We start from the raw sequence: 15,512 nt of genomic DNA, 5'->3' as shown, positions 1-15,512 counted from the left end.
TGTCTGTAGCGGTGTCTCCTCTTTAATTCCTGAAATTGGTCATTTCTAGTTTCTTTTTTCTTAGTCAAAACTTCAAATTGTGCTGAAGTTTTATCAATTTTATTAACTTTTCAAAGAATCAACTTTTGGCTTTATTTGTTCTATTATTTGTTCTCTGTTTATGGAATTCTGTTCTTTGTAAACATTAACTTTCAGTAAAATTGGCACTTTGTCAGGGGCATAGTTCTGTGAGGTTTAACACATGTATAGATTTGGGAAACTACCACCAAAATCATAATACCAAATAGTTCCCTCACTCCACAAAACTCTATCACGGTAAACTCACACATTTCCCACAGTCCTAACTGTGACAACCACTGATTTGTCATTGATCATAATAGTTTTGACTTGTTCAGAATGTAATAAAAATGGAATCATAACATATGTAATCTCTTAAGACTGGTTTCTTTCATTCATCATAATGCTTTTGAGATTCATCTAAGTTGTTACATGTATCAATTGTCCATTCCATTTTTTTTTTTTTGGCTGAGTATTGCTGAGTAGTATTCTACATGTATGTATCATAGTTTGCTTACCCATTCAACCACTGAAGGACTTCTGAGCTGTTTCTGGATTTGGGTGATTATAAACAGCTACTATAAATATCCATGGATAGGTTTTTATATGAACATAAGGTTTTATTTCTCTAGAAGTGGAATTGGTCATAGAGGAAGTACATGCTTAACTTAGAGGAAACTGCCAACCTGTCTTCTAGAGTGGCTTCACTGTTTGCACCACCAGTAATGCATGAGTGTTCCAAATGCTCCACGTCCTCAACAGCACTTGGTATAGTCTTTTGCTGTTGTTTTGTTGTTGTTTACCTATTCTAATTTGTGTATGGGCACATCTCATCATAGTTTTAATTTACATTTCCCTAAAAGATTATGATGTTGGACAACTTTTCATGAGCTGTTTTGCTATCCATAAGTCCTCTTTCATGAAGTCTATTCAAGTCCCCCCACCCATCATTTGAAATTTTTTTATTCAAATTTTATTTTTTTATTCAAATATTTTTATTATTGAGTTTTGGAAGAGATGTATATATGTGTGTGTGTGTGTGTGTGTGTGTGTGTGTGTGTGTGTGTGTATGCTGGATACAAGCTTTTGCCTAATTTGTGATTTGTAAATATTTCTTTGCATCCAAAGATTATATTTTCTTCTCTTAATAATGTGTTTCATGGAGCAAAACTTATTAATTTTGATGAACTCCAATTCATCCACTTTTTTCTTTAGTGCTTTGGTGTCATAGCTAAGAATACTTAATATCAGACTATGAAGACTCTCTCTTTTGTTTCCTTCCAAAAGTTTCATAGTTCTATATTTTATATTAGATATGATTTACTTTGCATTAATTTTAATATAAGGCATGAATTATAGGTAGAGGGTTTTTTTGAATATAGATGTCCAATAGTTTTACTTAATGAACAGCTTATTCTATCTCCATTGAATTGCCTTTACATATTTATAAAAAAATTAATTGGCCATATTTCTGAACTCTCTAGTCTGTTATATTGATCTCATACCTTGATTACTATAGCTTTATAATAATTGTCAAAAATCTGGTAGTTTGAGTCCTCCAACTTTGTTCTTTTTCAAAACTGTTTTAGCTATTCTAGTTCATTTAGCATTCCATATAACTTTTAGAATCAGCTTGTCTATATCGACAAAAACATCTTGCTGGAATTTCTATTTTAATAGCATTAAATCTATTGTTCAATTTAGGGAAAATCAGTATGTGAATTATATTAAATCTTCCAATCCATGAACGCTCCACATCTCTCCATTTATTTTGATCTTCTTCATCACCATTTTGTAGATTTCAGTATACATATTCTGCCCATGTTCATTCAATTTATTCTTGAATGCTTACTGGTTTTTCGAATATTTTAAATAGTATTTTAAAAACTTTTAATTTCTAGTGTTCATTGTCAGTATATATAAATATAATTGATTTTTGTGTATTGACTTTTGCTATAAACTGAATCTTTGTGTCCCCACCCCCAATTTCATACATTGAAGTCCTAATCCCCAATGTGGTGGTATTTGGAAGGGGAGCCTTTTAGGAGGTAATTTGGTCATAAGAACAGAGCCCTCACGAATGGGATTAGTGCCTGTATGAGAAGAGACATAAAAAAGATGGTCTCTCTTTTTGCCATGTGAGGATATAGCAAGGGAATGTCCATCTGCAAGCCAGGAGGAGGGCCCCCACCAGGAAGGAAATCTTCTGGCACTTTGATCTTGAACTTCCCAGCCTTCAGAACTCTGAATCATAAATTTCTGTTGTTTAAGCCACCCAGTCTATGGTGTTTTTGTTATAGCAGCCGAAAGTAACTAAGACAACTTTGTATTCTGCAACCTTGCTAAGCTCCATTATATAATATTACCACTAGGAGCTTTTTCATAGATTCAATGGAGTTTATAGGTAGATAAACATGTCATCTGCAAATTGGAAAAGCTTATTTTTTATCTTTTATTTTCTTGCCAAATAATTTCTCACCTGAGAAAAAGTTTATTTTTTAAATAAACAATCCATATAACTTTTATATCTTTTTCTTCTTGTCTTACTGCACTGGCTATGACTTCCAATACAATGCCAAATAAGAGTGAAGAGTGAACCTTTTTTTCTTTGTTCTCAGTATTCAGGGGAAAAGTATTATTCAGTCTTTTATAATTATGATATTAACTCTAGGATTTTAGTAGATGTCTTTTACCAGTTTGAAGAAGTTTTCTTCTATTCTTATCATAAATGGATGTTGAATTTTGCCAAATACTTTTCCTGCATTAGTTAATATGACCACATGATTTTCCCTCTGGACACTGTTAATATGGTAGTTACCTTGATTGATTTTTGAATACTGAGTCAACCTTGTAGTTCTGGGATAAATCCCACTTAGTTCTGATGTTTTAATCTTTTTATACATTCCCAGATTAAATTTGCTAATATTTTGTTGAGGATTTTTGTGCCTATGTTCATGAAGGATATTGGATTATAGTTGGATTATAGTTTCTTTCCTTCTCTTTCTTGCTTTTTCTTTCTTTCCTCTTCTTGCTTTTTTCTTTTCTTGCTTTTTGTAAAACAGGGGCTCCTCTGTTGCTTGGGCTAGAGTGCAGTGGTATTGTCATAGCTCACTACAACCTCAAACTCCTGAGCTCCACCAATCCTCCTGCCTCAGCCTCCCCAGCAGCTGAGACTATGGGTACCACCATTCCCTGCTAATTTATTTTTTGGAGAGATGGGGTCTGGTCTCAACTCCTGACCTCAAGCAATCCTCGCACCTCAGCCTCTCAAAGTGCTAGGAATACAGGTGTAAGCCACGGCATCCAGCCTTGGATTATAGTTTTCTTTTCCTATCTGTTCTTTTTTGCTTTTCAATCTTTTATTCTCCGTGTTATTTAGATTGGATAATTTCTATTGATCTATCACTTACTATTTCCTCTGTCATCTTCATTCTTCCATTGAGCCCACCCAATGAATATTTCACTTTGATTATTGTATTTTTCAGTTCAAAAATTCCCATTTGTTTCTTCTTTATATCTTCAATTTCCTTCCTGGTGTCTGTCTCTCCATTCATTCACCCTTACTTCCTAAATATTGTTATAAAACCTGCTTTAAAGTCTTTTTCTGTTAATTCTAACCTCTGTATCATCCAGGCATTGCCATCATTTGGTTTTCTTTTCTCTTGCAAATTGAGATATTCCTGGTTCTTCCTATGCCTAGTAATTTTGCACTGTAGCCTGCACATTCTCTATATGTTATCAGATTCTGGGTGTTACTTAAATCCTAAGGAGAATGTTGATGTTTTTGTTTGTTTCAACAGGCAACTGCCCTAGTTAGAGTCAGGCCACAAGTTCTGATCTGATTGTGCAGGCTACAGTTCCCCTGTCAGTCAGTTTTCAAACATTTCCAGTGCAATTTGGTTCATCCTTTGTGTGTGCCACCCAGTGGCCAGTCTGGAGCCTAGCTGGTAGTCTGTCTACCCCGTAGCTCAATTCTCTATGCCTGCAAGCAAGTGTGGAGGATCAAATTCACGCATGCGCAGTTTAAAGGTCAGTCGAGGAGTTCACACAACTTTAGATCACACTTGATCTCCATCTTCTTTCTGGCTCCCTGGGGCCTTCCCTACCAGTCTTTCAGCCAGAAAGCTGAGGTTTTAGTTTCCTGACTCTACTGTTGACTTCTCTCGCCTGCTTTCTGCCTGGTTCGAGTAGCAAGAGGACACAGAGATAATGTAATACAAGCAATGGCGATTTGCCCCAGGCTTCTGGCACCAAAACAACTCTATTCAGAACAAAGTGTTCCTCTACTACTGCCCTTGCTGCCATGACCACTGCTGTAGTATTGTCTTACGGCTGGGTTTAAAGGGAAATGAAGGGGAAAATACTGTACATGGGATTTCCCCCATTCTTCCCCATCCTTAGAGCCCCTTTTCCCACTCCTTGGGCCAGAAACAGAACACTTGTCTATTTACTCTCCACCTGCACTTCTGGGTTTCAAGGCTGCCTTTGAGTCTAGACCAGTAAGTAACAACGGTTAAAGTAGATAACAAGTAGATTAAAGGGTAAATTCAATGCTAGTTTAGTGGAACTTCAAATTCTGTTCTCCTCTCCTGATGTGCTTGCCATCATTTACTTTGAAGACCTCTCAGAGAGCTGCTCCATGCGTTTTGCTCAGCTTTATAGCTGCCTTCAGTGGGAGAGACTGGGTAGAAGGTGCTTAACCTATCCTCCCTGAAGCCAAAGCCTGTTCTTTTCATTTTTCTCCATTCTACTTACTTTGGTTTTAAACTGCTCTTTTGTTCTTTCCCCCCTAGTTTCTTAAGGTAGATAAGTACACAATTTATTTTAGACCTTTCTTCTCTTCTAACATAGTTATTTAAAAGAATGGTACATCAAGGCTTCAGTCCTGCTTGCCTGCAGTTTTCATACTTCCTCCCTCCATGTGTTTCAGCATTACCTGTCAGCTGATACAGCATTTCTTGGCATCATAACCAGTCACAGGAACATCTGGGGATACATATAACCTGTATGTCTTTGTTTTTAGAAGAAAGCAAACTTTTCCCAGAAGCCATGTAGTAGGCTTCCCTTCATGTCTCACTGGCCTGGATTGGGTGATATACCCATTCCTAAATCAAAAGCACTTGCAGGTGGAATAGTATTAGTATGATTGGCTTAGACTAATCATTTGAGTGGGATAAATATTGAGAATTCAAACTGTAAAACCACCTAGGTGACAAGATTGCTAATAGCCAATCAATAAAAAGCAAAGTTTAATGGGCTCTTCCAGTTCTGATGCAGCCCACTAACATATCCAGCTGGGGACATTCCACCTGGAATCCTGACAACTCCTTCTGCAATGGATAGACAGGAGCCAGCAAAGCTATATAGGAAAAAATTGTAAATGTCTCTGTGGCTGATTATTAGCTCTGACACAACAAGAGTTGTAAACCTTATGTAAGCTGTTTCTCAATGTTATATAGCCTTTGAATAAAAATCACCCTTCAGTTGAAGACAAGCCAGTTAAGTTCAGTTAAATTTGAACCCAGCTAAGCTTAAGACACTCTGAAAATAAGGTATATCCATTGGGTAAAATTTCAGAAATAAAGTCATTAATTTAACATATAGCTTTATCTAAGAAAATACTTTGAGTCCAACATGGAAATTACAACTAATTTTAATATTATTTACCAGCCATCTGAGATTCATAGCCTATGCAGTCTATTTGAATCCTCCTCCAGAGCTCCTTAGGTATTCTCATCACCTGTCCTCAATGTAGTGGCAAAGAGAACATTGTTTGGACTTACATTCAGTCAGTCCTTTCACTAAGTGCAGTGTCTGGATTTTATCTTCCAGATCCTCTGTCTTTGAGGCTTTTCTTTAATCCTTCTTTTTTCTTTGCTAGAATCATAAGCTTTATTAGGTCAGGAACTATATAAAAGTAATTTCATTTTTGTTTCTTCCAATGCTTTTATTTTTCATTGTAAAATATGTTTAACATAAAATTGACTGTTTTAAGCATGTTTAAGTGTACAATTCAGTGGTATTAAGAACATTGACAATGTGGATCAAATGTCACCACTACATGCTTCCAGAACTTTTTCATTATCTTAAACAGACACCCTGTATCCATTAAACAATAACTTCCATTCCCCATTCCTCCTGGCCCAGTAACTACTATTCTATGTCTCTATAAACTTGCCAATTCTGCGTACCTCATATAAGTGGAATCATATGATATTTGTCCTTTTTTTTGTCTGGCTTATTTCACTTAGCATGTTTTTAAGGTATATCCTCATTGTGGCATGTTATCAGAATTTCATTTCTTTTTATGCTGAATAATATTCCATTGTATGTGTATGCCATGTTTATCCATTCATCTGTAGATGGGCATTTGGGTTGTTTCCACCTTTTGGCTATGGCGAACAATGCTGCTATGAGTATTGGTATGAAGATATCTGTTTGAATCTTTGCTCAGAATTATTTTGGGTATGTATCTAGGAGTGAATTGCTGGATTATATGGTAATTTTAAGGTTAACTTTTTGAGGACCCACAAAAATGTTTTCCACAGCAGCTATACCATTTTATATTCCCAGGAGCAATGCACAAGGGTTCCAATTTCTTCACATCCTTTCCAACACCTGTTATTTTGTTGTTGTTGTTGTTGCTGCTGCTGTTTATAATAGCCATCCTAATGGGTGGGAAGTGGTATCTCATTGTGGTTTTGATTTGCATTTCCCTAATGATTAGCAATATTGAGCATCTTTTCATGTACTTATTAATCATTTGCATAAAAAGAAGAAAATGTCTACTACTTTTTCTTTCTTTTTTTTTTTTTTTGAGACAGAGTCTTCCTCTGTTGCCCAGGTTAGAGTGCCGTGGATCATCATAGCAACCTCCAACTCCTGAGCTCAAGGGATCCTCCTGCCTCAGCCTCCTGAGTAGGTGGGCCTACAGGCATGTGCCACCACACCCAGCTAATTTTTTCTATTTTTAATAGAGACCTAGTCTCACTCTTGCTCAGGCTGGTGTCGAACTCCTGGACTCAAGCAATCCTCCCTCATTGGCCTCCCAGAGTGCTAGGATTACAGAAATGAACCGTAACACCTGGCCAGGAATTTTTTTTTTTAATTCCTTAATCTTTGGCTGTTAGAATACTAGTGCTCAAGTTATAAAATGGAAAATATTTATTTTTACACTGAGTAACTCACATATTCCTTCTTAACAGGGAAAAAAATACTTATCTAAAACGAAATATACTAGTTCATTATTTGTATTAATATTGGAAATAGAACATGTCTGAGAATGTCTTTTCAAGGGCTGCTTAGGAATAGAAATCTGAATTAAACTTTGGAACCTCAAACATCTGAATGGCATTGCATTTATAAACAGAAAAGAAAATAATGTGACATGAGATATTCTACATTCTCTTCTGTGGCTTTTATGACTCTTGAAAGGAGACTAGTGACCACTAAAACCACAGATTTATACTAAAGAAGTGTTTTCCCCTTCTCTCTTCTTTCATGCTAAGAAAACTGTATGTAAATGCTTTGATTCCCTCATGATACTGATGGGACTTTTTCACTAATGTGTCTTTTCCTATGTTTAAAAAGATTCGAGCTCTGACTAAAGGCTTTGCCACATTCATGACACTTGTAGGGTTTTTCCCCCGTGTGGATTCTTCGATGCTGAATCAGAATTGCACTTTGGCTGAAGGCCTTTGCACACTCATCACATGCATAAGGTCTCTCTCCACTATGGATTCTCCAATGTAAAATAAGGGCTGAGCTCTGACTAAAGATTCTTCCACATTCATCACACGTGTTGTTTCTTTCTTCTTTCAAACCTGCCATCTGGTTCACAGGTTCCTCCATGTGTAGAACTCTGGGAGGCATTTATATGAAGGGTGCTAGCGACATCATAATGCAGTTCTATGCCTAAAGAAGTCTTTTGCCTTGAAGCTGATTTTATATTTATATTTTTGGTGTCTTTTTCTGAAATAATAAACAGAAAAGCAAATGTTATCAGTTCTCTGCTCAGAAAGAAAGAGAAATAGAATATTCCAAATCACATATATATGGATTAATTATTAGCTAGCATGTTTGTAAAACGACATCACAATGTGGAAGGCAGAGATCATAAGGCAAACAGAAAGGATTACATACCGAGGAGGCAGTCAACTCTAATGCTGCAAAGCTCCGTGGAAAAGATAGGATAGTAAGTAGGCATAAAAAGATATGTCAGACACTGAAAAAAGTCTGGAAGAAAGAGCCTAAAAGATAAGGAATCACTGGAGAAGTAGACCATAGGAAGGAGAAGAATCAAATGTGGCAGTGGTAGTAATAAATAAGATTTAGCACCAGAGTATCAACAAAACAAAAACTTAATAATGATGAATGAATGAATAATTGAACAATGAAATGATCTGAAGAGTTCAAAAAGGAATATAGAAACCAAAGTCAGAAAACACAAGTTTAGGCAAAAAAAGGAAGGAATATAGATCAGGATAACTGGTACCTCAAAAGATCAAGGGTAGCACAGAATACCCATCAATGAAAAACCTATACCCCTATATGAATTTTATAGTACTGGTTGAGTGGCTAAGTTTGTTGTCTTATTTTGTATTACATTTAATGTCTATGAAAAATGTCCATGGCTGCTTATGGGCTGCAGCCACTCAGATGCACACAACTCTGGCTCAACGCAGAGAGCCTTCCAATTCAGGGTGCCTGAAGCTCCAGCAGAACTGCTAACTCAGATGTGAATATGCCAGTTTAATTTGGATCCATTAACTGAAGGAATGAGTCCAGTAATCCTCATGGTGGCATTTTCATTGAAGCTACTGAAAGATCGCAGTTTAAAATGAGTCTGTAAAAGCACAGTACAGCAGTTCTGAACATGACTGAGGATATGGTTTGGCTGGGGCTGACAGTGACTGCTGGAGGGAACTTTTACCTGAAGTAATTACATAAATGAGACTATAAGGAACACAGAGCAGGGCTGATGACATGTGGCCCCCTGGTGCACATATTTCTTGTATTCAGTCATAAATATGGTATCTCAGTCCATTTTATGTTGCTTATAATACCTGAAACTGAATAATTTATAAAAGAAGAAATTTATTTCTCACAGTTATGGAGCTTGAGAAGTCCAAGGTTGAGGGGCTATATCTGGTGAGACCCTTCTTGATACTGGGAACTCTCTGAATAGTCCCAAGGCAACACGGGGCATTTCACAGTGAGAGGGCTGAGCTTGCTAACATGCTAGCTCAGGTCTTTCTTCCTCTTCTTATAAAGCCCATACATTTCATTCCCATAATAACTGATTAATCCATTAGCCCATTAATCCATGAATGAACTAATCCATTCACAAGGGCAGAGCCCTCATGACCTGATCACCTCTTAAAAGTCTCACCTCTCAATACTGCCACATTGAGGATTAAGTTTCAACGTGAGTTTCAGAGGGGACAAATATTCAAAGCATAGTATATGGCATATTCATTTATTTATTATTACTGGTTTAAACAGAAATCACTTTACAAATGGTAAGGATTTTGTCTCAAATTCATTTTTGATAGCTCATATTCCAAAGTGACCTTGATGGTCAGTCATTACAATCAAAATTCTGGCCACAGTTAGTGCTTCAAAGCAGAGACCAAAGTCATTTTCAGAAGCTTTGATAAGACACAACTTGGTATCACAGAAATCACGATGGGGTCTTAACAAATAGTTCTATTATTCTATCACATGATTCTGATTCTCTCTGCCTTGTAATATAAGATTCTGGGCCCTTTGCTTTCTGTTTCAGATTTCTGTGTCTTTAAAAAAATGTAGGAAAGGCTCCGTGAGGACATTCACAGGTAGAATGTGGTTCTTGCCAACACTAGGAACTCAGGACCTGGCTTTGAGGCTGATCACTTCTGTAGTCACCACCGTGACAACTGCTGAGGCTGGGATGGTTTCCCTTCCTCTCCTGACAGAGTGTGAAAAGGCTTTTACTCTTCTTCTAGGTAAGCCAAGACAATATCTAGACTGGAGGTGTTTACGTGCCCAGTACAAGCCCTTTGGGAGCTTACTCTTACTTGGTACTTGCCAAGTAAGGGTGCGCAATCTTTCCTCAACCTCCCTTTTACCAAAATTCCCTTGGGAAAACTTTAACCTTGCTTAAATATCAGCTACCCCTGGAATAAAAAAGCAATGTTGGTGGGGAGAGGAAGAGATCCTCCTGCGTGGGATTTGCCTCTTAATCTCTGGCTCCCATTTTATGTAGAATGATCATCTAGGAGGGTCTCTGCTCAAATGTCACTTCATCACTTCTACCACTCTTTTTATATATAAGACCCTATCGCCATCCCATCTATCCCCTTTATTCTGCTTTGTTTTTTTCCCCATAGCACTTATTTTTTAGTATCTACAATGTGAGACCAGATTGCTCTGCCAGCCATTTTGTAGCACTTTTGTAGAAAGCGATGCAAAGAGCAACAGAGGCTGGTTGAGATGTGAGGGAGGAGAGAGATGTATTCAAAGCACTGTGAGGGAGCAGTCATCTTAGAAGCAATGTGGACAACTTCGCTACTAGATCCCACCAGTAACTGAGCAAACAGCTATACAAGAAATGATGATGCGGATCAGTGGTTTCTAGACTCTGTACCTTCGATTCCCACTGAAGGGCCTCAGGGGATGCTCAAAGGTAAAGGAGGTGGGGACGAGGCTGAGTGGGAGACCTTGTGGGCTGGGACTGCTTCCTCCTGCTTCAGACACAGAAGCTGCATTTCCATCTGTTTTATATACTGGAACTCCATGTAAAATTTCATTTGAGAAAAGGGTCGTGCTAGTTTTAAAAAGGTTTGGAAACCCTGATGGAGATGATGTCAAAGATTTAAAATCTGAAGATTTTATAAGAATCTATGAAAAAGAAACAAGAGCAAAATACTGAGCATGTTGATTTGGTAAGACAAGTAACAGTGGAAGTTCCCACAGTGAGGAGGAGATGAAAAGGGAGATTTGAGGCCTCTTGCATAAGATGGCCTAGATGTGTGCAGTGGGGTAAGGCCCCCTTCACCTCCCACCATGAACTGAATCCTGCCTCCTCACCGGTTGGTCTTAAGGAGTGCAATTCCCCTGATGCCCACTGCAGCTGCTTCTTCACAGGCTTAGGCTGGCTACTTGGCAACTCCTCGGTCATTTCCCAAGCTGCAAGCTTCTCTGCAATCACATCCTTTCTTTGTTCAAAAAAGAAGACCTGAAATAGTTAGGTATAATTGAGGCTGAAGACAGGAATCCAGTTGAGAGTTGAAGACAAAATAACAGAGAAAAAACTATATAGAATACATCCTGGACACAGGAAAAGGGAAGAAAAACGTAGAACCACTTTCCATTTTCTGGGACACCCATGAGTGTATTCGCTAGCATACACATCCAGTTGTGCTGAGTGGGAATACAGTTTGATAGCTCATCCCCAGTGATGTGCACATGCTCCTGCTCAGCCTGGTCATTCATCCCCACAGGCAGCCTTCTTACCTGTTCAGGCCCATCCAGCTCTCTCTCCACGTCCTCCAGCACAGTCACAGCTTCCTCTCCACTCTTTGGATGATGCTTCTGCACCCGGGCCTACAGCGCTTCTAGAAGGAGGACCAGGAACTGCTCCAGCACCAGTAGCCCTAGAATCTGCTCCTTGGTGTGAACCTCTGGCCTTAGCCAGAGATGACAAAGTTCCCTGAGCCAGCTCAGAGGCTCTTGAAGCCCAGGTGAATCCTGGTAGCCAAACGGCCTGAACTGCTGCCGGAATGTCTCTGGGTTGTAGCAGCTGCTCCAGTGGAGGCTAGAGTCCAGATCACAGGCCTGTTCTTCCTCTTCCATCTTCACTATCAGAATCCCATCAGGCTCCTCTGAAGTTTGTGTTAGAAGCGTTGATGACTCTCTCATTTTTGCAGACATTTTGACTGGCAATAGCCCAGTACTGCTAGGCTTAAATCCTCAAAGAGGTGGAGTTCTCCTTATGAACACTCCTTAAATATGATTAAAGAAACAAGTGGAAACAAGACAAAGAACACATGCTTCTGAGAACAAAACAACTAAGATTAGAAACACAGGACAGTACAGGAAATAATGACCTTAATATAAATATAAACCATGCTTTCAAAGAATACCTCTTTCTTTAAGAGAACCAAAGAGCTAAGACTCCTTAATTCATATGCATGAGTAATTCCCAATTTATTCTGAAAACCATGCCCATGAGGCTACTAAATATTACAATAAGAGATCAGCCAGGATTGCATAGCTCTCGGAGAATGAAAATAAGGGAAGCTTGATTTTTAAACAGCTGTGACTCAGAAGCAGGTTCAAAGAGCCAATTAGTTTTATCTAGTCTGCTGCAAAGAGATCAAAGAAATAATCTCATGACAGTACTTCTGTGAGGATTTTTTTCAACGTTTACTAATTGTTAAAACATTATTTTGACATTAAAGGAACCATTCAAAAGAAAAAAGCAATCACATATTCATCCATCTCAATGTATTCCTATTTTTCATAATTGCTTCTACTTTCCATCCATAACATCTATATTATTTATTTAACTATCTCTTTATTATAGAATATTTAGGTGGCTTCTAATTTTCACTATTACAAATAATGCTGGGAGGCACATCTTCATGAATATACTATTTTTTTCCCTTTCAAATTATTTCCTTCAAGCATGTTCCAAGGCCTCTGCTTATTGAGGGTCAAAGGAAAGTGACAAATTCTGTCTTGTATTGTATTGGCAAATAAATTGCAAAAGAGACTGTATCAATTCACAATACCACCACCAACATGGTGATTTGTAAGGGCAACGATTTCTCCAAGTATTATTAGCAGTAACGGGGTGGGGAAGACACTTTCTTAGTACCATTTTAGTATATGTATCATCCATAACTAATCACATTTTTAAAATTGGGCAGTATGATAGTGGCTGTACAAGTTCAGCAAACGATAACTAAGTTAAAAATCTTTTTTTTCCTTGTTATGTAACCTGCATTTGATTTTATTTACTCACTTCACCAAGCACTGTTGTAGGCATTGTAGATACAGCAGTGACTTGAATCAAGCCTGTGGCTTCATAAATCTTATGTTAAATTATAAATGATACAACTTTATACAGTGAAGAACTATGATGCAAATAATAGCAGACACATACAGAATTTACTATATGCCAAACACTGTTCTAAACATCTTAATAAATATAAAGTCACTAAAATCTTCATAAAAGCCCTAAGTTATTTTTATCCCCATGTTGTAGGTGAGGAACCTGTCACAGCAAAGCCAGGCACCCTGGCCAAGGACAAAGCGGCAGGGCTGGGGTCTGAATCCAGACTGTCCACATTTATCCACAGTGCTGTGTGGTCAAGAGGCCGGAGGCAAGACTGGCCCCTGCACAGAGTCCCAGCACAGAGGAGGAAGCGGTGGCCGGGAGCAGCACACCCTGATGAAGCTGGACGGGAACAGAGTCTGGAGTATGAGACCTGAGAGGCAGGAAGGGTTGAGGTTGAGTTTGGAGCAGTCTGGGACCCTAAGGGATATGTGAGGGACCTAAGGCTAAAGCAGGACAGAGTTGCTGCCTGAAGGTACCACCGCTTCAGCACTAGGAGCAGAATCTGTGCTGTCTCCGAAGTTGCTCTCAGTTCTAAACTGAGATTAGGGAACCAAACCCCCAAGAGCGCACGATGGCCTATAGCCAACAGGGTCCCTGGAGGGGTGGCTTTGCCCCAAGCACCCGATCGGATCGAGGGGTCTTTCGGGAGAGGAACGACCCTCTCTACTAAACCGCTCCGTTAGTGGGCCTGCAGTCCGCCGCTCACCGCACCCGCCCTCCCCCGTCGCCCCGCGAGCGCCCGGCCCTCTGGCCCACGGCGGGGCGTGCCTTCCCAAACGCGAACGGCCTCGGCGCGCGCCGGCGGGTGGCGCGTGTGCTCGCTGGACTGGCAAGCACCGTGGGGGCGCGAGGGAAGGGCAAGGCCAAGGGGAAGCGGTGCGCGGAGGGCCGTGGGCGGCCGGCAGGTCCCGAGCTAGGCAGGGGCAAGAGGACTGGGCAGCGGGATGGGGACTGGGCAGCGGGATGGGGACACGGGGAGGGGTGTGGAGAGGGGCTGCGTGGCTGGCGCCGAGGTCCACGCCTCCCAACCCCCCGCCGGGTGACGACCAGTCATGCCCGAGGCCTAGGGGGCCTGACGAGTCCTCGGCTCTCACCTCCGGACGGGGAAAGGACCGACCCAGGGCTGCCGAGGAGAAACGCGGGACGCGCCCCCTTGCAACTGCTTCCGGTCTTGGCGGCTGGGTAGCGGCGGGCCGGGAACGCGGGAGCGGTTGCCATGGGGACGAGTCTTGCTGCGGGCAGAGGGAGCCCAGGCGCTGGGGATGGCCCAGTGCTGCTCTCCTCCGCGTCCCGCTGGGCGAGCTGGCTTTGGTACTTCTCAAAGTACTACGTTATTTCATTTACTCTTTCGGTGACTCAGGTCGTTCCCATTTTACAGAAAATAAATCCAAAGGTCCCATGACTTACCAAAGGTCACAGACGGGGGAGCCTATTGTGGTTCCATGGCTGAACACCACTTTCACCTAATCCCATTGTAACCGAGTTAAAGCTCCTACCACTCGCCCTCAAGACAATGAGTCCAGAGGCAAGGTGTGGGGCGAAGGAAAGCAACTTTTATTCCGAATGGCAAACTGAGACCAGGCAGACTACTGTCCCAAAGAAGCACCTTAAGTTAGTGTGAACTTTAGGCTCATTTTTCTCTTAAGGGAAGGGGAAGGGGGTGGAATTTGGATTGTGAGAGGTAGCCTAGAACTGCAGACATCTGGGCATCAGCCAGGGCCTGAGGAGGTTGTGAAACTTCTTTGCTCTTGATCAGTTAACTTTGGAGGCCTAAGGTCAGGATGTTCCTAATAATCGTTAACATAGCCTTGTTACTTTTTTGTATACCTTTCTTATCTCCCCGGGAGTTTGCATGGTTGTCACCTATCTTCTAGCCCAGTGCAGAGCTCAGCAGAAGCCTTTAACCTAAAGGATCTTACTGCAGGGACGTCTGAAGCCCAAAGGAGCTAGTCATGTTAAGCTTCCCTTCCAGGGTGGTTATACTCCAATTATTGACGTTTTAAGGGACAGGTTTGGTACCTGCAACCCCCATGTTTTCACAGGAGGACATAATGGTCCTTAAGATAAGAACCTGCCCATACATATATTTTGTCGCTGATAGTTAGGTATATATTTCTGTTACTCTGCAGTGGGCTCACTGATGCACACAGAGGCCAATACTATGGCACCTGCTTTTGAGAAAAGAAAGGCTTTGTTGTGAGGCCAACTAGCAAGGAGACAGGAGGTGTGGCTCAAATATAGCTCCCCTATTTGGGCTCTGGGGCAAGTTTTAAGGGGTGGGGGGACAAGGGAAAGTATTTGGAATGTTGGCTTGGCAGGGTCTGATTGGAGGGCTTTGAATTTGATCACT

General features: G+C 40.5%; 1 protein-coding gene across 1 annotated transcript; it reads right to left on the bottom strand.

The window, feature by feature from the left end:
- Positions 1 to 6,005: 6,005 nt before the first annotated feature.
- On the bottom strand, positions 6,006 to 13,052 carry ZNF396 (zinc finger protein 396). Its single transcript, XM_075993532.1, is given in 4 exon segments — positions 6,006 to 7,855; positions 7,857 to 8,028; positions 11,128 to 11,275; positions 11,554 to 13,052. Coding segments are annotated over 4 exon segments (999 nt in total). The 5' UTR covers positions 11,971 to 13,052; the 3' UTR covers positions 6,006 to 7,593.
- Between the last annotated feature and the right edge of the window lie 2,460 nt (positions 13,053 to 15,512).

Source organism: Microcebus murinus, chromosome 17 (genome assembly GCF_040939455.1).
Source record: "Microcebus murinus isolate Inina chromosome 17, M.murinus_Inina_mat1.0, whole genome shotgun sequence".
Taxonomy (NCBI): Eukaryota; Metazoa; Chordata; class Mammalia; order Primates; family Cheirogaleidae; genus Microcebus; species Microcebus murinus.
Note: the sequence above shows the minus strand (reverse complement) of the source record. Positions and strands in the feature narration are given on the sequence as shown.